Genomic DNA, 26,402 nt, shown 5'->3' with positions numbered 1-26,402 from the left:
TTATTTATTTTTTATTTTTCTGAAGTTGGAAATGGGGAGGCAGTCAGACAGACTCCCACATGCGCCCGACCAGGATCCACCAGCATGCCCACCAGGGGGCGATGCTCTGCCCATCTGGGGCATCGCTCTGTTGCAACCAGAGCCATTCCAGTGCCTGAGGCAGAGGCCATGGAGCCATCCTCAGCGCTCGGGCCAATTTTGCTCCAATGGAGCCTGGGCTGCTGGAGGGGAAGAGAGAGACAGAGAGGAAGGAGAGGGGGAGGGATGGAGAAGCAGATGGGCGCTTCTCCTGTGTGTCCTGGCCGGGAATAGAACCCGGGACTTCCACACGCCAGGCCGACGCTCTACCACTGAGCCAACCGGCCAGGGCAAGATGATATATTTTTGAATGTTAAACAACCTTGATTTCCTGAAACAAACATCATTTGGTCATGATGTATTATCCTTTTCCTATATTATTAAATTCAGTTTGCTAAAATTCTGTTTAAATTTTTGCATCTGTGTTTATGAGGGATGTTGGTCTGCAGTTTTTTTTGTTTATAATGCCTTTACCAATGTTTGGTATCCAGATAATGTTGACTTCATAGAATCAGTTGGGAAGAATTCTCTCTTCTTTAGTTTTCTGGAAAAGTTTATGTATAATTGGTATTATTTCTTCTTTAAATTTTTGGTAGAATTTTCCAATGAAGCCATCAGGACCTGGAGTTTTCTTTGTGGGAAAGTTTTTAACTAAAAATTTAGTTTCTTTACTAGATATAATATCATTCAAGTTATTTATTTCTTCTTGAGTAATCTTTGGTTGTATCTATCAAGGAGTCTGTTTCATCTGAGTTGAATTTATTGGCATAAAGTTATAATATTTTCTTACTATCTCTGAGATTTTTGTAGAATCTGAAGTATTGTCTCTGCTCTCATTCTTGATATTGCAATCTACATTCTCTTTTTCTGATTAATCTGGCTAAAGGTTTATCAAATTTATCTCCTAATGAACCAGTCTTATATTTTATTTATTGTTTTTGCTTTTCTATTTTTTTTGGTCTGTACTCTGATCTTTATTATTGTCTTTATTCTGCTTACTTTGGGATGTATTTGCTCTTCTTCCGTAGTTTCTTAAAGTAGAAGTTATCATCTTGATCTGAAGCTTTTCTTCTTTTCTAGTGTAGATGCTTATTGCTACAAGTTTTCCTTAAGCACTACTTTAGTACCATCACACAAATACATATTTTAAGAGAGAGAGAAACATCAATTTATTGTTCCACTTGTTTATGCATTTACTGATTGATTCTTGTATGTGCTCTGACTGGGATGAAACCTTGGTGTATTAGGATGACACTAACCAACTGAGCTACCCAACCAGGGCCTTACCCTTTATGACTTAAATTCATTTTTAAATTTATTAAGGCTCATTTTATGGCCCAGAAAATGTTATATAGTTGTTTGTTTGTTTTTAAGTGATATTCTGCTATCGGTGGAGAAATGATTTGTAAATGTCAGATCCCATTGGTTGAAAGTGTTGTTCACATCTGTATCTTTAACTACTTTCTGTCAACTTTGTCGATTGTTGAGCAAGGCATATTGGAAACTCTTGACTATAGTACAGATTTCTTTATTTCTCCTTGTAGTTCTAATGGTTTTTGCTGTGTGTATTTTGAAACTCTTATAGGTACAATATTAAGGAATATGTCCTCTTGAGAAATCAACTTTGTCATTATGACATAAACTTCTTTATTCCTGATAATATTCTTTGCTCTGAAATCTATTTTGTCTGATATTAATATACCTACTATAGCTTACTTTTGATTACAGTTAACATGGTGTATATTTTTCTAGTATACTTCTTTTTTTTTTTTTTCCTGTATTTTTCTGAAGCCGAAAACGGGGAGAGACAGACAGACTCCCGCATGCGCCTGACTGGGATCCACCCGGCACGCCCACGAGGGGGCGATGCTCTGCTCCTCCTGGGCGTCGCTCTGTTGCGACCAGAGCCACTCTAGCGCCTGGGGCAGAGGCCGAGAAGCCATCCCCAGCGCCCGGGCCATCTTTGCTCCAATGGAGCCTCGGCTGCGGGAGGGGAAGAGAGAGACAGAGAGGAAGGAGGGGGGGAGGGGTGGAGAAGCAGATGGGCGCTTCTCCTGTGTGCCCTGGCTGGGAATTGAACCCGGGACTTCTGCACGCCAGGCCGACGCTCTACCACTGAGCCAACCAGCCAGGGCCTCTAGTATACTTCTTATAGGTAACATATAGTTGCGTATTACAATATTACTGTTTTTTAAAATATTTTATTTATTGATTTGAGAGAGAAAGAATGGGGAGGTGGAGCAGAGTAGTTGCTTCTCATATGTGCCTTGACCAGGCAAGCCCAGGGCTTTGAACTAGTGACCTCAGCATTCTAGGTCAATGCTTTGTCTGTCTACTGTGCCACCACAGGCCAGGCCCATATTACTATTTTAAAAGTTATTTCTTTTTAAATTTTTTTATTTATTTATTTATTCATTTTAGAGAGGACAGGGAGAGACAGAGAGAGAGAGAGAGAGGAGAGACAGAGAGAGAAGGGGGGGAGGAGCTGGAAGCATCAACTCCCATATGTGCCTTGACCAGGCAAGCCCAGGGTTTCGAACCGGTGACCTCAGCATTTCCATGTTGACGCTTTATCCACTGTGCCACCACAGGTCAGGCTAAAAGTTATTTCTTAATGATTACTTTAGGGATTACAATATGCATATTATCACAATTCATTTAAAGTTTTTCTGACTTGGTTTGGTAAAATATAGCAACTTTGCTCCAGTGTAGGTCTATTTACATACTCTTCCTTTGTGCTATTATTGTTATCTATATTAGATTTGTGTGTGTTATAAACCCAGTAGTGCAGTGGTATAAGTATTGCTTCATACAATGTTGTTTTTTAAAAAAAAAATTAAAAAAGGAAAGTGATGAGAGCAGTTTCAGCACAAGTGCCACAGGCCCCACTGTTCTTACCTGAAGTTTTAGTTCCTTTACATAAATAATGCTGCACAATTTATTTGCCTCTGACTAATTTCCAGAGCCCTGAAACAATTATTTTGGACAATTCTGTCCAGTTTTTTATTTGATTTTTAGAGAGAGGATTTGTTCGTCTATGCTCCATCAGAGTTCTTTTTTTATTTTTCTGACCCTCTTTCTCTGAGCAACAACATAGGAGCACTTATCCTTTTGTTTCCCAGAATTGTATCCCTGTGGATTGAAGAGTCAGTAGAGTAAGAACTACTGGACACATAAAAATAGCTCAGTCCTTTGCAGCTTCCTTTGAAATACTAGATTGTCTGTAAACAAATAGGAGAAAAGGAAAGTTCTCTGAATATGAAGTGTTCATATGATACTTGCTAGTGTCTACCTCAATAGCCCAGGCTCTTGGTGTTAGCCACACTCTCTTGGGCTAAGTACTCATTCTCAGCAATTCAGAGTTTGTTTGTTTTTTATAGAGGCAAAGAGAGAGTCAGAGAGAGGGATAGACGGGGACAGACAGACAGGAAACGGAGAGATGAGAAGCATCAGTCATTAGTTTTTCTTTGCGCGTTGCAACACCTTGTTCATTGATTGCTTTCTCACACGTGCCTTGACCGTGGGCAGACTGAGTAACCCCTTGCTGGAGCCAGAGACCTTGGGCTCAAACTGGTGAGCTTTTGCTCAAACCAGATGAGCCCTTGCTCAAGCTGGTGACCTCGGGGTCTCGAACCTGGGTCTTTCGCATCCCAGTCTGATGCTCTATCCACTGCGCCACTGCCTGGTCAGGCAATTCAGAGCTTTTTGAGTGAGTGAATTCTCTGTGTATTGGGAGCTTCCCTCATCTGAGGAGATTGGCCCCCAAAACTCAGGTTTTTTAGAGAAGCATGCTCTGCGTGGTCGGCCCCTTGTCCACTGTCTGTCTAACATTGAGAGCAGGATGTTATTTCTATTGATACCTCTCCTTCTCACTTTTAAAGAGGTCCGCCTGACCTGTGGTGGCGCAGTGGATAAAGCATTGACCTGGAAATGCTGAGGTCGCCGGTTCGAAACCCTGGGCTTGCCTGGTCAAGGCACATATGGGAGTTGATGCTTCCAGCTCCTCCCCCTTTCTCTCTCTCCCTCTCTCTCCTCTCTAAAAATTAATAAATAAAATTAAAAAAATAAATAAATAAAGAGGTCTTCCATCTCCCTCAAGAAAACATCAGAGTGCCACTTCCCCCAATCCTTCCTTCTCTTTCTTCCCTATCCTAGCATCCTCTCTTTGTGATTCAAGTCAGAGCTGGGGTAGGGTGGGTGGAATGGGAAAGGGTAGGAAAGCTGGGAGTTCTGCCAGTAGACAGAGAGCAGTTAAAATAATGCATTCAGAATTCCTGATAGTCAAAGCAAAGTTGACTTGGTTTAGTTTCCTCTTTTATAACTGGAATCTTAGGTCACAGAAGTGGCTTCCCAGAGTTTAAAAAAAAAACCTTTTTTAAAGGTGCAAGCAGTAGATAAGGGTTTTGATCTAAATCAAATTTAGGTTGAAAGTCTTTTTTCTTTCTTTTTTTTTTTTTTACATTTTCACTTTGCATGGAAACTAAGTTCCAACAGAAAGGTCTTATTGTTTGTAAATATCACTGTGTTCCAAGACTTAAAAATACTTGAACAAAGGGTAAAAGAATGGCCAGATTTGTAGTGCCACCCATTCTTTATGTGGACTGACATATACTCACAAGTTCCCTACAATAAGGTGATCAAAACTGCTCTGGTCTAATCAGTCTTCGTCCTAATGACATGGTGTCTTCATCCAGAAAGCTTGCAGCAGCTGAGCAAGAAGTTCACATGTCTTCAAGGAGCCACCAGGGAATAGAAAAAGCTCACATCATGGCTCTTCTTGGATTGTGTCCTCTGTTTTGCACAGTGGAGGTTAGATGATCAATTCACAGTCACAGTGGAGTGAAAGAACTGTTTCCTGTTTTCGGGGGTTTCCTTTTAATGCCAAACATAGCAGCTGGGAAGCAAAATTTTCCCAGAATCACAATGTACTTCTTACATTCTGTTTAAACATGATTTGACAGCAACTGTTAACATCTATTTCCAGAAATGTCAGGGTTGTAATTTTTAAAATTACAGTTGACCCTTAAAAAACCCAGGTTTGAGGCCCTGGCCGGTTGGCTCCGTGGTAGAGCATCGGCCTGGCGTGCGGGAGTCCCAGGTTTGATTCCTGGCCAGGGCACACAGGAGAAGCGCCCATCTGCTTCTCCACCCCTCCCCCTCTCCTTCCTCTCTGTCTCTCTCTTCCCCTCCCACAGCCAAGGCTCCATTGGAGCAAAGTTGGCCCGGGCGCTGAGGATGGCTCTGTGGCCTCTGCTTCAGGTGCTAGAATGGCTCTGATTGCGGCAGAGCAACGCCCCAGATGGGCAGAGCATCGCCCCCTGGTGGGCATACCAGGTGGATCCTGGTCGGGCACATGCGGGAGTCTGACTGCCTCCCCGTTTCCAACTTCAGAAAAATACAAAAAAACAAAGAAACAAACAAACAAAAAAGCCAGGTTTGAATTATGTGGACCCACTTGTACATGGATTTTTTTTTTCAGTTGACCCACGCAGTTCACAGCCACGTTGTTAAGAGAATCAACTGGTGGTTGGGAATCTGAGTATGTGGAGGACAAGCTTAGGTTTTCTGTGGATTTCGACTGTGCAGGTGGTCGGTGCCAACTCTCACATTGTTCAAGGGTCAACTGTAATTGTTTAGTACCATTAATTAATTTGTTCTGGCCCTGGGTGCTGAAGATAGCTTGGTTTATTTGTGCATTGGCCCCAAACGGGGGTTGCGGGGTAGATCCCAGTCAGGGTGCATGTGGGAGTCTGTCTCTCTATCTCCCCTCCTCTCACTTAAAAATTTTTTTTGTTGTTGTTCAGTGTCTTCGTGTGTGGTCAGAGACATTACTCAATCAAGTGTTTTACCCCCCTGGCTGACCCCAATTAGCTTTTCCTATACCAGGTGAAAGATGGAGGAATTGTATATATGGAATATCAGTTCTTACATGCTGGTTTTCACTTCTCTCACGGTGACCATCTTTCAGAGCTACACTCAGGGCCCCAGATTTGGAAGGATATTCAGAAATGGAGACCTTCTGTCTTTGTAGCAGAGGCATGGACTGTACACAGCAGTGGCAATCTGTCACATGTACCTATTCTGACTTCTTCAACAGAGTGGGCTCGTGGAAGTGCTAGAGGTGGGAGGGGCCTATGGAATTTAATGAGGCCATAGAAGCTTGTTCTCCTTAACTCAGGCTTCTGTTTCTCTTCCCTTCATCCTTTCCCTGTTTAACTCCCACTTATAACTGGGAAAACCTGCTGAAGGTAGTAAAATGGTTGGATTGCCAGTGCTCTTGGTTAGTGTTAAGGTAATTGTCTCACAAATTCATTTGCTTAGGTAAAATTTGAAGTATATTTACTTGAATCAGCACTCAAAATTCCATTCTCAGAAGTTGGAAAAAGTCAGACTTGAGCATGCCTCTAGAACCCTGCAGACCCAGGCTTCCATTTCACCGGTCAGGGAACTGCAGATCTGAAAGGGGCACAGTTACCAGGTGTTAGTGAGGACGTGGAACAACCACATTCTCATTTGCAACTAGAGAACATGAAATATACAGCCATTTTGGAAAACAGCTTGGCAGTTTCTTATAAAGTTAAATACTTATCTATTGCATGACCCCATAATTCCACACCTATCTTTATCCATAATAGCCAAAATTGGACACACTCCATCCACTCCACTCCACTCCACTCCCCTCCCGTCACTATTACAATGGAATCCTATTCAGCAATGGAAAAGAACTAACTATGGATACACATGTAACATGGATGAATCTCAAAATAATTATTCTGTGTGAAAGAAGCCAGAAAAAAAAGAATATGTTTCCATAATTATATATAGAGTGGGGCAAAAGTAGGTTTACAGTTGCTCATATGGAAAATACAGAAATAAATAAATAATAATACAAGAATAAACTCTGTGTTTTGCATACTCACAACTGTAAACCTACTTTTGCCCCACCCTGTAAAATGTTAGAAAATGTAAACTCAATCATAGTGATGAACAGATCAGTGGTTCCCTGAAGGGCAAAGGTAGGCCAACTTTTGGGATTGATAGAAATGTTATATATCTTGATTGTAATGATAATTTCATAGGTATATGCATCAAAATGCATTGAGTTGTACACTTTACATACATGTACATAAGTTATACCTCAATAAAATTGTTACTTTAAAAAAAGTAGCATGCTTGCCTGAGATCAGATGATTGGGTCTCCTTTTTCTAAGCCATCCTGCCTCCCCAGCAGTGTTGCAGACTCTTTAGAAAGTTTTCAATAGGTAGGAATTTTCATTATGAGTAATGCTGAGAAATAGAGAAATCAGATAAGCAACATTTCCAAGTTTTGCTTAATTGTTTTGCTTAAAGCGGAATCATTGCCTTACCAGGCAGAGGAACAGTGGTTAGAGCACCAGACTGGGACACGGAAGACTGAGGTTTGAAACCCCGAGGTCTCTGGCTTGAGCTTGGGCTTACCAGCTTGAGTGCGGGGTCACTGGCTTGAGCCCAAAGGTTACTGGCTTAAAGCCCAAGGTCACTGGCTTGAGCAAGAAGTCACTCGCTCCACTGTACCCCCCCCCCAAAGGCACATATGAGAACACAATCAATGGACAACTAAGGAGCTGCAACAAAGAATTGATGCGTCTCATCTCCCTTCCTGTCTGTCTGTCCCTATCTGTCCCTCTCTGACTCTCTCTCTGTCTTGGTAAAAAATAAAAAGTGGAATCATTAAATTATCTTTGTCAAAGAATCTTTATATGTATATTATCCCAAGTAACATGTTTCTTGTATCATGAGAAATCTTGTTTTCCTTGTACTTCGTCCACTTTGGATGAGGTACCAATATAATGTGATGTCCACAGAGGAGTTGAAATTTGACAGGCTAATTTCATTTTATACATGATGCTCTGGCTTCTCACAAATGAATTTAGCCTGAGGTCATTCAGGAGATTTAGGGTGACCTCTCTGTAGAGGCAGGTTATTTATAAAGATGCTGTATTGCTGTCTTGATATATAATTATGGAAAGGGTAATTAACCATTAGATAATGTAGGGAAGAGGAAAGAGGAACTACAGTTAACCCTTGAACAATACAGATTTGAACTGTTTGGGTTCATTTATACGTGGATTTTTTTCCTCGATAAATGCAGAGGGCTGACTATGCATTGATATACGTATACCCTTTTATTTAGGGAACTTGAGCATCCATGGATTTTGGTATTCTTGGGGATCCTGGAAACAATTCCTCATGGGTATAAGGGCTGTCAAAGTTTTTGAGGGTCAAAGTTATCTGTAGATATTTGAGTGCTTGGGGAAGCTTAAGTATAGTTTCCTTTCCAAATGGGCTCTTTGGATTCAGGATAAAGAAGCTGGTCAGGTTATCTACTTTATAGTAAACACCACCTCCAATGTTAATGCCTTAAAATAATGATGACATTTAGTTAACTCATGAATCTATGATTTAAGTGGGGACTCAGTGGGGACAGTTCATCTCTACCCCACAAGGCACTGAAGGGCTAGAACCATCTTGGGCTCCCGTTCTCACATGCCTGGTGGTTGATAATGGCTGTTGGCTGAGACTTTCACTGAGCTATGACTGGAAACCCAAAAGCAACCTTTCCACATGGCCTGGACTTCCTCACAGGGTGTTGTTGGCTATATTCTAGGGCAAATGTCCCAAGAGGGAAACAGTCAGAAAACCCCTCATCTTTTATGACCTGATCTTAGAAGTCACCAGCATCTCTTCTGTCACATTCTATTTGTGAAGACAGTCACAAAGGCCTGCTTAGTTATAAGGGACGGGAGACAGCACTGGTTTATGGGCATAGCAAGTCTGTTGCTATGGCCATTTTTGAAAAACTCAATCTGCCACTGTTGTCTCTTATTTAAGTAAGTAGAGAAGCTAATATGTAATGTGACATGAACTTGGCAGAACCTTATAATGATTTAAAAAAAAAAAACATTGCCTCACAGATGAGAAGGAACCTGGGTAGATTAGTGACCATTTGGTAGAGGATTCTACCTTATGTAACCTGGGTGTGTTTGCCTCTGCAGGTCTGTTGTAGCAAACCAACTGGGTTTAGCTTGTATCTTGAAACACTCAGGGACGTGACCCTGTGCCTGTCAGAGCCCACCCAAGGTGCTGTCCATCAGGCGGGGCGTTTCCATCAGAGCCACTGTGACTTTCTGGCCTGCATCTGGTTCTGCCATGTTAACTCTGTGTTACATTTGGTTGCAAACTCGGAAATGCCAGGAGTAAGTAAAAAGCTGAAAGGCTGAGAGAGCCTGTTTGGTACCTGCATGTGATTGTAGCCCTGGGATTTCTTTTTGTTTGTTTGTTTTAAACATGTTTGAGGTAGAATTGACATATAGCAAACTACACACATTTAAAGTTCACCATTTGATGGCTTTTGATATATATGCCTGTGAAACTATCCCTACATGTGATGAACAAGTTTATCTCTGTGGAAGTTTCCTCAAGCCCCTTATACTCCCTCTGTCCTGCCTGCCTCCCCTCCCACCCACCACCATCCCAAGGCAACCACTGAACTGCCGTCGCTGGATAGTGTTTGCACTTTTTATAGTTTTTTATAAATGCAATTATAGCATGCACAATTTTGTGGGGTGAAGGAGCATTCGGGCTTTTGACACTTGGTATAATTATTTTGAGATTCAATCATATTGTTGCATTTATCAATAGTGTATATCCCTTTTTTCTCTGAGTAGCAGTCCATTTTTTTACTATACCATAATTGATGCATCCACACAATTAGTGATAGACATTTGGGTTGTCTCCAGTTATCGGTTATTTTAAGTAAAACTCCTGTGAACATTCTTGTGCAGGTGTTTGTACGGACATCTGAAAAGTGGATTGGCTGCATCATGTGGTAGGTATAGGTTTAGCTTTTTAGGAAGCTGCCAAGCTATCTTCCAAAGTGACTGTACCACTTTATATTTTCACCAGTGGTGTGCAAGTGTTCCAGCTCCTTCACCTTCTTGCCAAGATTTTGTATGGCTGGCCTCTAGCCATTCTAACTGGTATATAATGATATCTCATCATCGTTTTAGTTTCACAATGGCCTATGAATTAGTGGTTCTGAGCATCTTTCCATGTGCGTATTTGCCATTCATATATCTTCTTTGGTAAAGTATCTATTCAGACTTTTGCCCATTTTCTTATCATGTAGTTTGTTTTCTTAACTAACTTGAAATTTCTTTTAAATAGTCTGTGTATAAGTTCTTTATAAAATATATGATTTGAAATTTCAGTCTCTTAAAGGTATCTTTCAAAACACAAACACAAACGTTCTTATTTTGATGACATCTGATTTGGACATTTATTTTTTTTTTTTATGGTGCATACATGCTTTGTAAGAAACTTTTGCCTAACCCAGGGTCCCAAAGATTTTTCTCCTGTCTTTGGAAGTTTTATAGTTTTAGATTTTACATTTAGGTCTGTGAGCCTTTTTTTTTAATGTTTTTATGGGGTTTTTTTCAAGAGACAGATAGGAACGGAGAGAGATGAGAAGATCAACTCGTAGTTGTAGCACTTTAGTTGTTCATTGACTGTTTCTTATACGTGCCTTGACCAGGGGACTCCAGCTAAACCAATGACCCCTTGCTCAAACCAGTGACCATGGGGTCATGTATGTGATTCCACACTCAAGCCGGCAACACCATGCTCAAACTGGTGAGCCCATGCTCAATCTGGATGAGCCCATGCTCAAGTCGGCAATCTCAGGGTTTTGAACCTGGGACTTCATCATCCCAGGTCAACACTCTCTCCATTGTGTTACCAATGGTCAGGTCTGGGATTCATTCTGAGTAAATTTTTGTGAAAACTGTAAGTGAGCTTAATTTTTCATCATGTGGACTCTTACATAGTTGGGAAGGATGACATGTAATAGAAAATGTGACCAAATTAAGAACTGCCACATAATACCAGAGGTGAAAGGAAGAGGACATATCTGTCCTCCAAGAGATGTTGCAAAGCAGAGAGAAAAAAGAGCAATAGTTTCATTGACAAGACATTTTGATTGATTATAGGTGAATGGATTTTGGGTTTCTGTTAATAAAATGCACCATAATTTTCACCTCAGTAGTCTGGTGAGAAAATTAATTGTGGAGGAAACAAAGGCTGTGACCTTGCTGGGCTAGGTATCAGACGTTAAGTTGCCAGTGGGGCAAGGTCCCATCGTTGGCTGTGGTGAGTAACAAAATGATCCCTGAAGTGTGTGCCTGCTGTGCAGGTGGCTTCTTGTGGATGTAGCTCTGTAATGCAAACTCCCCTTCAGCGGCTAGACTGGTGAAAGTGTTAACTTCATTTCTTATTTTTTTGCTCTAAATCAGTCATGAACTCTGTTTAACGCTGTGCACAGAAAAGTCATTAAATACAAGGAGGGATATAATGCAGTCTGGAGCATGACCTTTGCCCTCAAGGAACTTGCAAATTATTTCTTTTTAAAAAACGTTTTTATTTACTTATTGATTTGAGAGAGAGAGAAAGAGAGAGAAATATTGACTTGTTGTTTTACTTATTTATGCATTCATTTGTTGATTCTTATATGTACCCTGACTGGGGATCAAACCTGCAACCTTGGCATAACAGGACAATGCTCTAACCAACTCAGCTACCCGGTTGGGGCTCAGAATTACTTCTGAAGCATAATATTTCTAGGCCTTTTAAAATTGTACCCTCTTCTGGGCATAATTTAACTTTTTCATGAGTTGTATTTGTAATTACAAGCATTTATTACTGTGCTATGTGGAGTCTAGTTTTGAGGGGCCTTTGTATGTCTCAGATGCCATCACATTCCTCATTTGGGTCATTAGTCCCTCTCTCTGGCTGCATTCTGATGTGTTTTATACCAAGAAACCAACAAAAAGGCTTTTAATCAATATGATGGTAAAATAAAACCAGAGAAAGTAGGTGTGGGGTCAGGAGAAAGTGCCACATGCAGGGCCCCAGTGTAACACAGGCCCCCCTTCTGGGTCCCTGTGACAGTGCCATCATGTTCTTCCACTGTGGTACTAGGTTATATTTGGTCCAAAGAAAAGTATTTTACCACACCCTTTGTTGCACTACGGGAGAGGTTAGCTAACCTTTGAGTTTGGAGCTCCGGAGAGAAGTACAGGAGGGTGAGTGGTACCACAGGTGTGTCTTTCTTATTGATTGATTGATTGATTGATTGTGGCAGAGACAGAGAAAGGCAGAGAGAGGGACAGATAGGGACAGACAGGAAGGGAGAGAGATGAGAAACATCACTCTTCATTGAGGCTCCTTAGTTGTTCACTGATTACATTCTCATATATACCTTGACTGGGGGCCTACAGCAGACCGAGTGACCCCTTGATCGAGCCAGTGACATTGGGTTCAAGCTGATGAGCCTTGCTCAAACCAGATGATCCTGTGCTTAAGCTGACGACCTCAGGGTCTCAAACCTGGGTCCTCCATATCCCAGTCTGATGCTGTATCCACTGCACCACCACCTGGCCAGATGTGTCTTTTTAAGATGTTTTGCAGTTTTCCTTCTCCCAAAAACGGTACCTTGTAGGTGTAGAAACTAATATACTGACAGATTTAAAAGAACGCTTCACTTCCTGCTATTAGCAATGAAATAAGTTCATCTCAAGTTGAGCATGCTATATTGAGCATCTCTTTCTGAGGTCATTTCCTGCCCAAGCTCCTGCAGACTGCAGGCTACTTCACATCCAGGCTGCCTTGTCCTCTGTGGTTCCAAGTCAGATCAGTAGTCTTTCCAGGCTTACATTCTGTCTGGGCACATACATCAGAAAGTGTTCTGAGGGGCAGGATGGGCGGGTAAACTTCCTCTGAAATATGAGTAGAGGAGAATAATGATGCATCCAAATGGGCATCTTCCCTGCTCGGGTTCACCACCAATGCTGTGTTCTTAATCTTTTTCCCTATCAAATTAATAGGATACGATGGTCTCTGTATAGTAGTATTCTTTTTTGCATAGGTTATATTTTTTAAATTTAAGGGTGTTTGAACTAGTTCGGAGATATCTGTATCTATCCTTTCTGTTGTCTAAAGTGTTCTCTGATCTTCTAGCAGCCCTCATTTTTAGAAGCTGGGACGTTGTTTTCTTGATTTAAGCTTCTCTCTATACAGAAGCACTCATATTCTCTGAATTTTCTCTGCCTTCTTTCAGACTTTTCTTAAACCACACATTTTTAGCAAATCTTGCTGAGTGCTTGAAGAGTGTGCCACGTTTTTTGTTCACTTGGTGAAGAATCAGCCTAAGAGAGAGAAACAGTCTTATAAGTGCTGTCCATTGCAATAGGCTCACCAGAGACCCACAGTGGACGTCTTTGTGACTGCTGACAGAATCATGAAACCTTTATCTCTGGCCCAAATGGCAAGTGTACCGAAATTCTCTGGGTATTGACTAAAGGAGAGGGGCTCGGAACCAGTGTGGCACTTGTCTAGTACTCTCTAAGCTCTCTACGGGCATGGAGAGCAGTCCCATTTCACACCTGTTTGTGTTTTAGAATGGGGATGCAAAAGGGGACAGTATATGTTGAGCTCCAACCAGAGATGCTGTTTCATGTACCTTGCCAACACTATTTCACTAAATCCACATACTATGGTATTTTTTCTGTTTTACATATGAGAAAGTTGAGACTCCTCCAGGTTAAACTGTATGTTCATTCCTATAGCTAGTAAGACATAGCCCCAACATACAAAGCCCAGGTCCATGGGACTTTAAAGCCTACGATTCTTCTGCCATGCCCCTCTACTTTACAATGGTTTATAGAGAGGTGGCTTTCAAGTCATTATAAAGAATTTCTTAAACCTAAAGTGGAGGAGAAGGCAGCCTTCTGAAGTTAAGAGCTCCTTGTCTATCACCAGAAGATTCTAGCATAGACTGAAGAGGCTTTTCATAGAGTAGGCATTTGAACAGGGATTCCGTGTGAGTCATGGCTGCTTACTTTGGGCAGCCTTCACAACCCGTGCCACCCAGGTTATCCTGCATCTGTCTGTTTCAGAGCCTGTGTACAAGATTGGTGACTTTTGTCCCATAAATGTTTTGGAACGCTAATTTTCTTGCCCTAAAACACGCCTGTTCTCAAGGAAGCTTTAGGAGATGAGGACGAGGAGACAACTTCTCTCTTCCTTTTATCAAACCTTCAAACCTTTTCCCAGAGCACGCACAGGGAAAATGTTGTTTGAGGGTTACTGTGAGTGTCTCCTTTAGTGGAAATTGCATTTTAGTGGGTAGTAACCACTGCCAAAGCTAAACTAAATCTAGAGCAGGCAGAACCAATTCCTCAACTGCTAATAGGACTGCTCACACATGCCCAGGACTAACGACTCAGCTGTCACTTAGCCAGTGCTCTCACCTACTGGCTCTTCTTGGTGGCAGTTTCCTGAACTTTCAAAAAGACTTCATGATTCCTGTGTGCTCTTCTACAAAAAGTCCTTTTGGAGGGGTTTATGGAAAACATAGGACATTAACCCTGTCTCTCACAGTGGTATTTGCTGACTTATTCCGAACTATCCCCTCAAAATAGGCTCATTTGACTAAAAAAGTTGTAGCACATTAAACCCCAATGTATTATTATACCTTAGGTTTTGTTTTTATGAAGCTTTGAGATAGTTGGAGCTGCCTTAGGCATGTGCTCACTATTTTGAGCATATCGGGCAACATCATTGTGGTCAGTTGTGGCCACTTCTCTTACAGAGTCCCAGGCAGCTTCCCCCTGGTCACAGAGGATGGTACACTCAGTTCCCTTTGAGTTGCCAGAGCTGCTCACTTTATCCTGGCAGTGTAGGAAGCAGATCGATACCTGCCTCCTACCTTTAGCTGCTTGTTTTTAAGAAATTAAAAAGAAAAAATGTTTTAAGCATGGCTTTAATAAATTTCCATAAAACTCACTCATGAATCACTGTGCTTAAGCACGTAACTTCTCAGTTAACATTCTAGGATAAGGTAGTTGCTTATGAGATCTACTGGATGTATAGGCTATCTTCAGAACGTCTGCCAATTATATTTATTGTGGTAGCATATACACATCAAATCTATCACTTTAGTCATTTTTAAGTGTACTGTTCAGGGACATTAAGTATATTCACAGTATTATGTATCCATCACCACGGTTGAGTTCCAGAACTTTTCATCATCTTATACCCATTAGGAGACACTCCTGTTCCCCTCCCCCAGGCCCTGACAACTGCTAGCCTGCTTTCTAGCTCTTTATTTTACTGTTATGGGTATTTTATATAAATGGAATCATATAACATGTGGCCTTTGTAAATAGCTTTCACTTAGCACTTAGCATAATGTTTCAAGGTTCATCCACATAGTAGCATGAGTCAGTACTTCATTCTTTTTTATGGCTCAGAAATATTCTATTGAATTGATATACCAGATTTTGTTTATCCATTTCTCCATTGGTAAACGTTTGAGCTGTTTCCATCTTTTAGGTATTTCAGCTATGAACATCCTGTGCAGGTATTTATTTCAACCCTCATTTTCAGTGTTTGCAGGTGTATATCTAGGAGCAGAATTGCTAGATCATGATAATTCTGTGTTTAACCATTGCTGAACTGCCAAACTTTTCCACAGTATCTGTATCATTTTATATTCCCACCAGCAGTGCACATTGTTTGAGGGTTCTAATTTCTCCATACCCTCACCAGAACTTGTTTTTCCCTTTTTTAAAATAATATGCATCCTGGTGGGTGTGAAGTAGTAACTCACAGTTTTGATTGCATTTCCCTAATATGACTAATAGAGTTGAGCATTTTCTCATGTGTTATTTGTCTATCTTCTTTGGAGAAGTGTTTATTCAGGTCCTTTGCCATTTTTATATTTGGCAACTGGTTTGTTTGTCTTCTGTTGTTGCATTGTGTAGGTTTGTTTTTCCTGGAAATTTTCAAATATACATTAAAGTAAGAGAATAGTAAAATGACCCTCCTGTACACATCGCCCAGCCAGAAGTCACCAGCACATGGTGCTCTCATTCCCCCACCCCACTCGGATCATTCCAAAACAAATAAATCCCAGCCATTTAATGTCATCACATACTTAGACGGAGTTCAAACTTCCCGATTAAATCAGTTTTACAGTTGATTTGCTTGAGTTAATACTATACAAGTAAAGTTCACAAATTACATTTAGATAATATGCCTCTTTTAAATCTGTTTTAATCTTAAATCTTTCCTTTTTCCCCCTTTCAATGTGTGTGTGTGTGTGTGTGTGTGTGTGTGTGTGTGTGTGTGTGTGTGTGTTGGAGTAACTGTATTGTGTGTCCTACAGAGCTTCTTCATTTTAGGTTTTGCGGACTCCATCCCACTGGTGCTGTCCTTGGTATAAACCATAGACAGCTAGAAGTTTGATCTGATTGTGGGTCAGCTTTGTGGCAGAAATACCTGAGCTGTGGAGTTGTGTCTGCAGGGAATGTGGAGTAAGACCTGCTCTTTCTCTCTTCGATGTCACTGCCACCAGAACCATTATTGCCAAGTGCTGCCATTCTAATTCTGTTAGTCACTTCTTCATTCCTTAGAATTCCTCTTCACAGAAACACTCTTCAGTGGTTTGATTGCCTTGATGTCTAATTTGGTCAGGAAAGTTCCATCTGGCACGTGATTCTCTCCCTTGATTTGCCAGCACTCAGTTTGGGCTGGGGCACTTCTGGGAGCATTGGCATGAACTCAGGGGTTTAACTTCTTTAGATGTTCCCATCTGATACACTTGCACCCACCTTTAGTTTTTAGATTAGTGGTCCTGCCTCTCGTCTATACACTCAGGTCATCTGGGGGTCTGTAAAGGAAACGATGCCCCTATCATTTGGATGCACTTCCCTAGAGTAGAGCCAAGCATATGTCACCTTGAAAGGCTTTGTGGGAGATTCCTATCCACAGTGGGGACTGAGGGTCCTTACTGGAACCTTCCCCCTGCTCTACTCCCCCTGCCCCGCCCCCAGGGACACAAGATGAAGAACTGTGTCTTTAGGGTTGGTGGCTCACCTTGGGCTGCCTGCCCTGGCTTACCTTCCTTCCTCCCTATTTAACACTTGAACCTCATGATGAGTGAGCTTCAGACTCTCCCTGGACACATGCCACTTCCCCTTCCCTGACCTGGAGCAGAGCTTGGCTAAACTTCAAAAGGAGACATCACTGAAGTCCCAGGGAGACACCCTTAGATCTGCAGTCAGCGCAGGTCTGCCGATGTGCCCCACGGCAGCCCTGGGCACCACGCAGGCTTCTGCTTGTTACTTCAGGGCCTCTGGGCCTTCCTCATTTAACACTGACTACTGGGGGATGGTGAAAACCACCTTTTGGTAATTTTTTCCCCCTCTCTTTTAGACATTACATCCACCACACAGAACTGCATGCCCTACCTGCTTCACTCCAATTCACAAACACCCTCCAACCCTATCCCATGTTCTGGGGCTGAGGCAGCCGAGGCACTGAGGATAGGGTGTGTTTGTAATTCACTCGTACCTCCTAAAGGGCAGGCTGTGAGCCTGAGTATGTGTCATTCCCATAATCGATCATGGGGAGGACCCTGCCTGCCTGTGTTTGGACCTGTGGACAGGCATGAGGAAATTGGTGCTTGCGTGTGTTAGCAGAGAGATGAATCATGGTTTTTGGCTTCTTGCCCTGTACCCATAAAAGTGGCATTTCCTTAAATAGATTAGAACTTTAATAACTATTTAAAGAACATTGGTATTTAGGGTGTATTTTATGGCCCTTAACTAAACTCCAGACAAATTAAGACATTTTAAGATGTTTTATGGCTTTTTTTGGGGGGGGAGGGGATGGAGATTTGTGTAATTTCTTGGCTCTTACCTCATGCCTCAACTATTGGTACATATAAAGGCATCCTGAAGAGGGGCCACCTGAAGGCCACAGAGGACAGCGTCATATCTAAAGTCACAGGAGCAAGAAGAGGGCTCTGTCCCAACTCAAGCAGCAAGTAGAAAATGCCCAGCCAGTTCCGCAGAGGATATAAGGGTGTCAGGCGATTTTATGTCAAAGTTTTTATGAGAGTGGAAAGGACAGCAGATGGCCCTATAAAACAGGCCTTGTTCGTCTGCCCCATCAGATGATTGAGCCGACATTTCCTGGATGGAAGGACGTGCGCCTTCGGGAGAAAGTGGGGCAGCACGCCTCGTTTGAGTCTGCTCACGGCTTTTTTGAACTTTTGTTCTGGCACGTATCATAGCCCTCTTGTTTGTATCCACCCTGATCCAAACATAGACTTATCTTGTACAGCAGAAAAGACCTGCAGTGACCCAAAAACTAAATGCAAAATCTGAATTCATTAATTAGGAACTTTCAGTATAATTGCTGTGTATCTTTGAAAAAGAAAATTGTTTTCCTTAGAGAACTTAGTACTGTTGCCTGTGAATAGTAAACAATAGTCTTCCACTAGTGGGCACATTCCCCTCAAAACAGTGAGTTTTGGGCTTTAAGAATAATTTATTTTAAAAGTTCTGGCTGGCCTGCTCTAAAAACTGTAGATATAGGATCCAGAACACATGCCGAGTGGAAGGCCCCAGGCCCTGCAGCCCAGCCCTTAGTTAATCTGCAGGGCATAAACTGGTCCTTCTGCCTGGGGAGAGATGTATTTGGAAGATAGATTTTATAATCAGTGCATTTCCTCATGCCCTGAAAATGCCACTTTTGAAAATAGAAATTCCATTTTTGACAACCTTCGAGAAATAAACATGTTATAAAAGTCTGTCTCTGAAAGTTGTAAAACTGTCACAGATCATTTAACTTCATGTTGTGGTAAGTTTTTAGAAATTTGTAAATGGCACCTGACAGGCAGTGGCACAGTGGATAGAGCGTTGGACTGGGACTCAGAGGACCCAGGTTTGAAACCCCGAGGTCACCATTGAGCACGGTCTTATCTGGCTTGAGCAAGGGGTCACTCGGTCTGCTGTAGCGCCCCCCCCCCCTGTCAAGGCACATACGAAAAAGCAATCAATGAACAACTAAGGTGTCGCAACGAAGAATTAATGCTTCTCATCTCTCTCTCTCCCTTCCTGTCTGTCCCTATCTGTCCCTCTCTCTGTCTCTCTCTCTCTCTCTGTCACACACACAAAAAAATGTAAATGCACTCTCCACAGTAACTTGCCATTGCTCACCATGATTAACAGTAAACCAAATGTTAACAAAATTTAGGACATTTTTCAAGTCTTCTTGTTCTCTCAGCAACACTCCTGCTTCTGACCATTTTAACTCTCTTACTTTGGTTTCCGGCTTTTCTCCTGCCTGTGTGGCTGTCCCCTCGGTCCCATTGCAGGCTTGTTCTCTGCACAGTTCTTACATGTTCCAGTTCTAAAGGGCTTAGTCTGAGGCCTTTTTCCTGCTCATAGTCCACTCCAGCCATCCCTAGGTGACCTCACCTGGACTCTACTTCAGTCACTGTCTTTACATGTTTATTTCCCCCTGTACTACCCCTCCTGGTTCTGGACCCTCATGCCTGCACCATCAGGTGTCTCCCTGTGGGTGTCTCAAAGGCACCACAAAGGTAACACATCAGAAGCATGTCTCTACCCCATTGCATTCTGCATCCATAATGGACTGCACTGACATCCATTTCCACTAGCAGAAACCATGGCCATACTTGGCACTACACGTGCTCTCCCTCCTTATACCCAGTCTGCCTCCAGCTCCAATCTGCTTTAGCTCCAGAGTATCTCTGTAGTCCTTTCTTTCCCCACCCACCACCTGAGGCCTTCCCTGCCACCTCTCACAGAGGCTTCTGCAGTTACCACCCAGCAGCTCTTAATGTTCCCTGCCCTCAGTACAACCACACTTCCCTTGAAGCCTACCCTGAGCCCAAGTTCACATTGGGTCCACCTGTTCTTCTAGACAGCCCCCTCTAGAATAGCTGAGGTCTGATCCAGAGCCTGCTACCAGGTGAAGACTCATTGAATGGTCAAATAAACCCTCCAAAGATTAGTTTGTTCCCAGTTCCTCCATCCACAGGCTCAGCTACCCATCTCAGGGTGTTGCCCTGAGGCTTCAGTGCCCTGATCCTTCTCTCCCGGGTTAGGTCTCCTTTACCATTGGTGGAAGAGCATGGCTACAGGCACGTCACTGTTTTCTTTGTAGGCCCACAAAAGATAGAGTCACACTGTTAGGCCTCACCGCTCCTGCCAGAAAGGCACACTCTGCTTTGTGACATTTGAATCACTTTGAAACAAGTGATTGATTATAGAGCAAGTTTCTTACCAGTGTGTTTTGAATGAATATTTAGGAGTTGGGAATTTGAGGTAGCTTGTTATCTAAGTTCCTCGTCCAAACCTTAGAGAAAAAAGAATGCATACTACTCCCCAAACTTCATGTGGGTTGCTCCATATTTTTATGTGAGAATCCCAGTGGATGGCAGAGATTTACCAGTTACCTAAGCACAGTGAAGGTCCAGGGAATTATAATTATGAGGCCAAGAGCAGGGGCTTCAGTGAGGAAGGAGCAGCCTGGGGACATTGTCAGTGATTCTGTTGACTAATAGTGTTCCAGATGGAATCAGTGCCATCTGCTACAAAGCATCATCTATCTCCTCTACAAATAGTTAACAGGACCATAAAAATCCCTCACATATGTAGACCACCTTATAGTTTCATAGTGTTAACAACTTATCTTATATGGGCTGGTGTTTGTACACCCACTTTATAGGTGAGAAGCTGCTCCCTGGGGGGCTGGACATTGGCAAAATCCAGGGTCAGCACTGTAAACCTGGCCCTCATGAGTAGATAAAGGAGTCACAAGTTACAGGCACCAGGAAGTGACAGGCAGATTGAAATACCTGTGCCTGTTGCTACCCTACACAGAAAGCAGCAAGGGAAAGTGTAGCCCCAGACCTCACACAGGGCCTTCTGTGGTGTCCAGGCAGGGAGCAGAGGAGTGAAGGAGACTGTAAACTCGTCTGCCCCTCTGGTCTCCATCACCAAGAATACTCAGGGCCTTGGGATCACTGCTCTGCCCTGGAAGTCTGGAACCCGCACGTGGCCTTGGGCCATGGCTCCACGTGTGCATGGCAGTACCTGGAGGACAGACCTGCAAGCAGGGGCCTTGCTGGGCACTGGTCACAGCTTTGGGATCAGTGGCCTTCATTGAGCAGGAAGGGAGCTGGTTCCTGTGGGAGCAACCACTTCTCTGACTGTTTAATACTATTTTGTACCTTTTGTACGTACATTTGTTTTTATTGACCCTGCCGTATTAATGGGTTGTGATAGCTGTGAAATTAAGAGCTCCAGAGAGAAAGCCAGGGGAATTTTCCTGTCTTCTCTGTGCTTTTCAGCTTTAGAGAACCAGCTTTGTTATTTATGAACCTCTATATTGCCTGCTTAATTTTCTAGTAGTTTGATTTTTCAGCCTCAAACATTAAAAACAAATAGTGAGATGGGGAGCGAAGGGTGCAGGCCTACTCTTTTAGACTGAAGGCCTCAACTGCAAGGCCTGGCTTATTCCTCCAGGGTCCCTCTGGACCAGGTAAGGGGGCACTCAGGTCTCACTTGGGTTTGGTGCTTGTTGAAGTTGTCATCTGCTGGGTGGGATGCCAGGTCTGGCCCCCTCCAGCCTCCCTGGGGGGAAGGGAGGTGGTCACCCTGGGCAGCCCACCTGAGTTTGGGCTTGAGTTGTCTTGATTTGAAAGTCTGGTTGTCAGGTACTTAAAAGTTAACTCCCCTACCCTGGAACTCCAGGAGCCATTGTTTCCTCTTTCTTTAAATTGCTTTGGCATGTTTATAAATGAAAGTGCTGCTCTGACTGAAGATTCCAGGTTTGGGGTTGGGTTTGTCTTGAGGAAGCTGGGGAAGGCCAGGGTTCCCACAGCTGGGGAGCTGGGGCGCAGTGGTTTCCTCTTGCAAAGAGCCTTTGCTGTGAGGCACAGTGAGGCCAGGCACGTAGGCAACTCTGCCAGAGACGCCTGCCTTTCAGTGAGCTGGAGAAGGGGCCGCAGCGGCAGGAAGTGGAGATTTGTTTTCCTCCAGAAGTGAATGTGACCTCCGGGGGCAAGCAGAGGAGTCCTTGGCAGCATATGCTGCCGCTGGCCTTGCACAGAGCTGGTACACATCATTAGGAAGCTTCTTGCCCTGCAGCCCATGCAGTGATGCCCGGTATCCTTGGCTCTTTCATTAGGGCCTTAGTCATGGGGACTAGGAAAGCACAGTTGGGCTTGGGATTTAGACCTGACTTTGAGTCATCACCCAGATTAGCTTTGTGGCCTGGCCCTCTCTGAGCCCCAGCCTCCTTACACGCTCCTGGGTGATTTTGAGAATTAAATGGCATACTTTCTATAGGATGCTTGGGACAAGGGTTCCCATCCCTGCCCTTCTGCTGCCAGCCCAGCACCTTGGACAGGTCACCTCCCTTCCCTGGCCCTGGTCTCCCAGATGGATACCATGCAGATGAGGCCGAGGCAGGCTCTCTGCAGCTGTGACTGGCCGCTGGTGGGTGCACCTTCATAGGAGGCAGTGGGTATTGCTGTCATCAGAGCAGCGGCCCCATGGAGGGTGGCCCGAGCCTGTTGAGAATGTAGCAGGATTGTGTGTTAAAGGCTGGGAAATGTGAGCACTGCAGCACTGAGGTGGGTGTCACTGGACGGCTGGCAGGTGTATCAGGTGGCAAGTTCACTGCAAGCTTACTGCAGCCTTTCCCTGTAGCTCTTGGCAGGTTTGTGTTCCTTTGTGCCATAATCTGGTAACTTCCCTCACAGCAGTTATGAACAATGCCTCCAGGCCAGAACTGCGAGCTGGCTGCACCAGATAATCAGCTTACTGAGTGGAAATGACCTCTGGAATAATTGTCCATAGAGCTGCTGCCCTTCAGAAGGCTTGTATTTGTGTAGAAGACCCCAGCAGGCAGCATTCTGGGTGCCTGCAGTCAGGGGCAAGTCGTTTTGATGATGAAACTTAGGAAGAATCTCTACAAAGGGCCAGCCACCTGGCCTGGTCCCCATCCCACTCAACTGCCCTCATCTATGAGCTGCAGGTCCCCTACTTGGTGTCAGAACCTAGCAGTCTTTAAAAATGGGGTTAGGGGTGGCAAACTTTGTAGAACTATACAAATACAAATTGCATCAATATTGTTCTGTGATCACGGGTTCTGGGAGGAGTGAGAACCGTACCCAGGAGCTGATGGTTTTCTTTCAGTGATAGATGTGGGCTTTCTCAGTCACCTGGGAAGCCAGCCCTTGCTGCAGCTGCAGATGGCATGAGATCAACAGTGGATATAAAACAAGAAGTGTCTGGGAAGTGCTCTCTGTATCATTCTGTGGCATTTACATAAAGTGTGCAAATTTACAAAATGTAGTTGTGGAGTTTTATCTTCCAAAGGATTCTTATAAATAAGGATAAGATGATCTACTAGCCGAATTGCATTATCATATAATAAAATATCCTGAATGATATATTGCTTTTTTAGTTGTAAGTAATTTAATTTTAACATGGAGTAAGGTACCTCTTAAAAGTTCAGATGGTTCTCAGAGAAGTGTAACACAGCCACAGTATTACTTGGCTCCTAATATCTCCTAATACAAGATGGTGGCTGTTGATGCCTTCAGAATACAGAGTCCCTAATCTTTGTAAACATTTACCTTGAGTCCCTAATAGAGGAGGTCAGACTGAATTGGAGTGTTTCTTAACTTAGTGTCCCAAGAGGCTGCAGAGCTGTAGGACATGTGCCCAAGGTTCTTAAGGGGTGAGGGTAGGGTGGCTCAAATTTTTGCCACTATGGTGGCAGCGATCTGGAGGTGGTGGGTGGGATGGAGTGGGTGAGAGGGCCAGTCACCGACACAGCCAGGCACTTGCTCCCAAGGCTCACCCTGCCCAGGATTTGAAGGCTGTGTAACATCTCAGACCTCCCTCACCCTCCACAGTGTTCTTCTGAGATCTTAGTGTGTGTTGCTTATGTGTTTGTCTTCTTTTCCCTCAGAATATTGACATTACAAACTTCAGCAGCAGCTGGAACGATGGGCTGGCCTTCTGTGCCCTCCTGCATACGTACCTGCCAGCCCACATCCCATATCAGGAACTGAACAGCCAAGATAAGGTAAGGCAGGCTGTGAATGTCCTAGCGCCTGGCACCCTCATCATAGGGGCGACCTGGGGCAAGAAGTAGAGGCAGAGGCTCACATAGATGGGAACACAATATTGGTATTCCACACACCACACTGCTGGTTCATGGTGGCTTTGTTCCGGCTTGGTCTTGTTCTGGATCTAGATTATTTGTGCCAAGTCAGCCAGACCATGACCCCACCTTGTGTGGAACGTTTGCCTGGTCCAGAATTTCCCAAGTAATGACATTCCCAGTGGGAGCTGAAGGTCCTTCCTGGTGATAACATTTACGATCAAGGGCTCCACCATGAAGGTAGACCTCTACCACCAAGGAGGTCCTGGCCTAAAGCTCGGTTGTTAGAGCATTGTCCCTGACACTCGTCAGGGCTCATACAGGAACAGTCACTGTTTATGTCTCCCTCTCTCTCTTTCTCTCTCTCTCTCCCCCCCCAGCTCCTCTCCACTCTCTAAAATCAATAAATTATAAAATAAAATACAAATTGCAAACATAAAAAAAGTAGCCAAGGAGAGCTGCTCAAGGCATGAGTTGAGTTGGCAGCAGCAAGCACATCAGGTAGCCTCCTGCCACCTCTGGAGACAGGCTGTGTTCCTTGCAGACCTGGCTGTGTCTGAGGTGTTCCATTCAGGAAGCTGCTTGGGGATAGGATCAGGGCATAGGCACATGAGAGGGTGCAGCCTCAAGCTCTCCTCCATTCCCCGGTGCACCCCAGTGTCAGTCCGCTCATGCCTTTCAGACAGCACTTGAAGGTTCCCATGGGGAGGAAACTTTCTGGATGTGTGTTTTTTTATTAGCTTTTAGGGTTCAGATGGCTGAGGGCTAATGTGTTGGAAGTGATCCTTTTCTGTAGTGAAGAAAGGAGTGTTTAGGATCATTCCACAGCTGGTTACTAGTGGAGCAGGCAGGGCCCTGTGAAGGGGCAGCAAGAACGCTGCTGGGCCCTGGGTGTCCGTTGGGAGTTCTGAGGACCCCCCTCATGTGCTGTGGCACCGAGTGGAGGTGTGCGCCCATCCTTCCCCAGCGTCACGTGTAGTCCCAATGGCCTTGTCCTGGCCTTGCTTGTCTACTCCACTCACACAGTTTCTTTTACAGCGAAGAAACTTCACCCTGGCCTTCCAGGCAGCAGAGAGTGTTGGCATCAAATCCACACTGGTAAGCCCCCATCTCCCTGAGGAGTCACTGCCACGGCCCACCTTGTCATTGGGGAGTGCACTGTTCTTACGATGAGAGAGGCCTGGGTGGCAGGCTCATAACAAGGAGGCAGTACAGGCCTGCGCCAGCCTAGCCAACTCTCCATTGGGTGAGGTACATATAGGGTCTCACTCCTGCCCCTAGGCACCTATGCCTCACAGGAAGTGTCCCCAGCAGGTGCCTCAAGGGGGGTGGGGCAGTCCTGATTGCAGCCCCAGCAGCCTTAAGCCAGATTCTTCCTTAGAGTCACATTCTTCTTAACTGAGTCTTTGGGATCAGAAGAATGCAGTTTTATAAATGTCACTGTCAAAGGCACATTCTAATAGTCGTCTGAATGTGCCAAACCAGAGGGAGCGGGCGAGTGCTAGCCGTGGGCAGGTGGCTTTAGAGGCTGAACAAGTAGCTTTTGCGCCTCACAAAGGTCATGGTGCGAGAAGTGAGTAGTAGAAAACCCACATGTGTTGAGGTCTTGTTTAGGCCTCTGCTCGGTGTCTGTAGCCACGTGGGACAGAGGTGTTTCTGTCAGGATTACTTGTCGCCCACTCTGACTTGCTGGGAGAAAACACTGCACCCGAATGCAGAGCCAGCTCTTCCACACCTAGGGATCCTGTCGTTAAATAACTGAGTGCTGAAGGGTTTATAGGATCACCAGTGCACAGCGCAGAGTTTCCACAGAGTAAAGAACCCATGTAGCCAGCTCAGGGATCCCAAACTCTCCCTTGGGTGCCACCTCCTCAACCCCACCCGTCAACCTGACTTGTTAAAAAAGGATAACTTTGAGGAAGAACTATATGCCAGAGTGTTCATAGAGACTTCCATAAGTGTATCTTCTGAATTCATAGAGATATATTTTTTTAGGGTGGCTTCTATTCATTTGTATATAGAGAAAGAAAAGTTATTGTTATTAAAATATTTTCCATTATCTGGATATTTTAAATTACACATAAAGTTATGTATAAAAAGTAGACGGTTCCCCATCCTAAAAAATCTTTTTGTCAAGATTCTTATATTATCGTTTTTTCATCCCGAGTCACCAGTGGTTGGCCTTTCCCCCTCACCCAGGGAACCTTGCAGAACACTGTTTAGATTGGCTC

The 26,402-nt window shown here is 44.0% G+C and overlaps 1 protein-coding gene across 3 annotated transcripts in view; it reads left to right on the top strand.

Annotated features, from left to right (window-relative positions):
* The window catches only part of SPECC1L (sperm antigen with calponin homology and coiled-coil domains 1 like), a 134,483-nt gene that overhangs the window by 104,907 nt on the left and 3,174 nt on the right, over positions 1-26,402 (top strand). For all 3 annotated transcript variants that reach the window (XM_066365520.1, XM_066365521.1, XM_066365522.1), the window contains 2 exons: positions 23,977-24,093; positions 25,210-25,269. In XM_066365520.1, coding sequence (XP_066221617.1) covers positions 23,977-24,093; positions 25,210-25,269 — 177 coding nt within the window. The remainder of the gene's footprint in view (positions 1-23,976; positions 24,094-25,209; positions 25,270-26,402) is intronic.

This window comes from Saccopteryx leptura, chromosome 2 (assembly GCF_036850995.1).
Source record: "Saccopteryx leptura isolate mSacLep1 chromosome 2, mSacLep1_pri_phased_curated, whole genome shotgun sequence".
Lineage (NCBI taxonomy): Eukaryota > Metazoa > Chordata > Mammalia > Chiroptera > Emballonuridae > Saccopteryx > Saccopteryx leptura.
The sequence above is the reverse complement of the archived record's forward strand: the minus strand, read 5'-3'. Positions and strand labels throughout refer to the sequence as shown.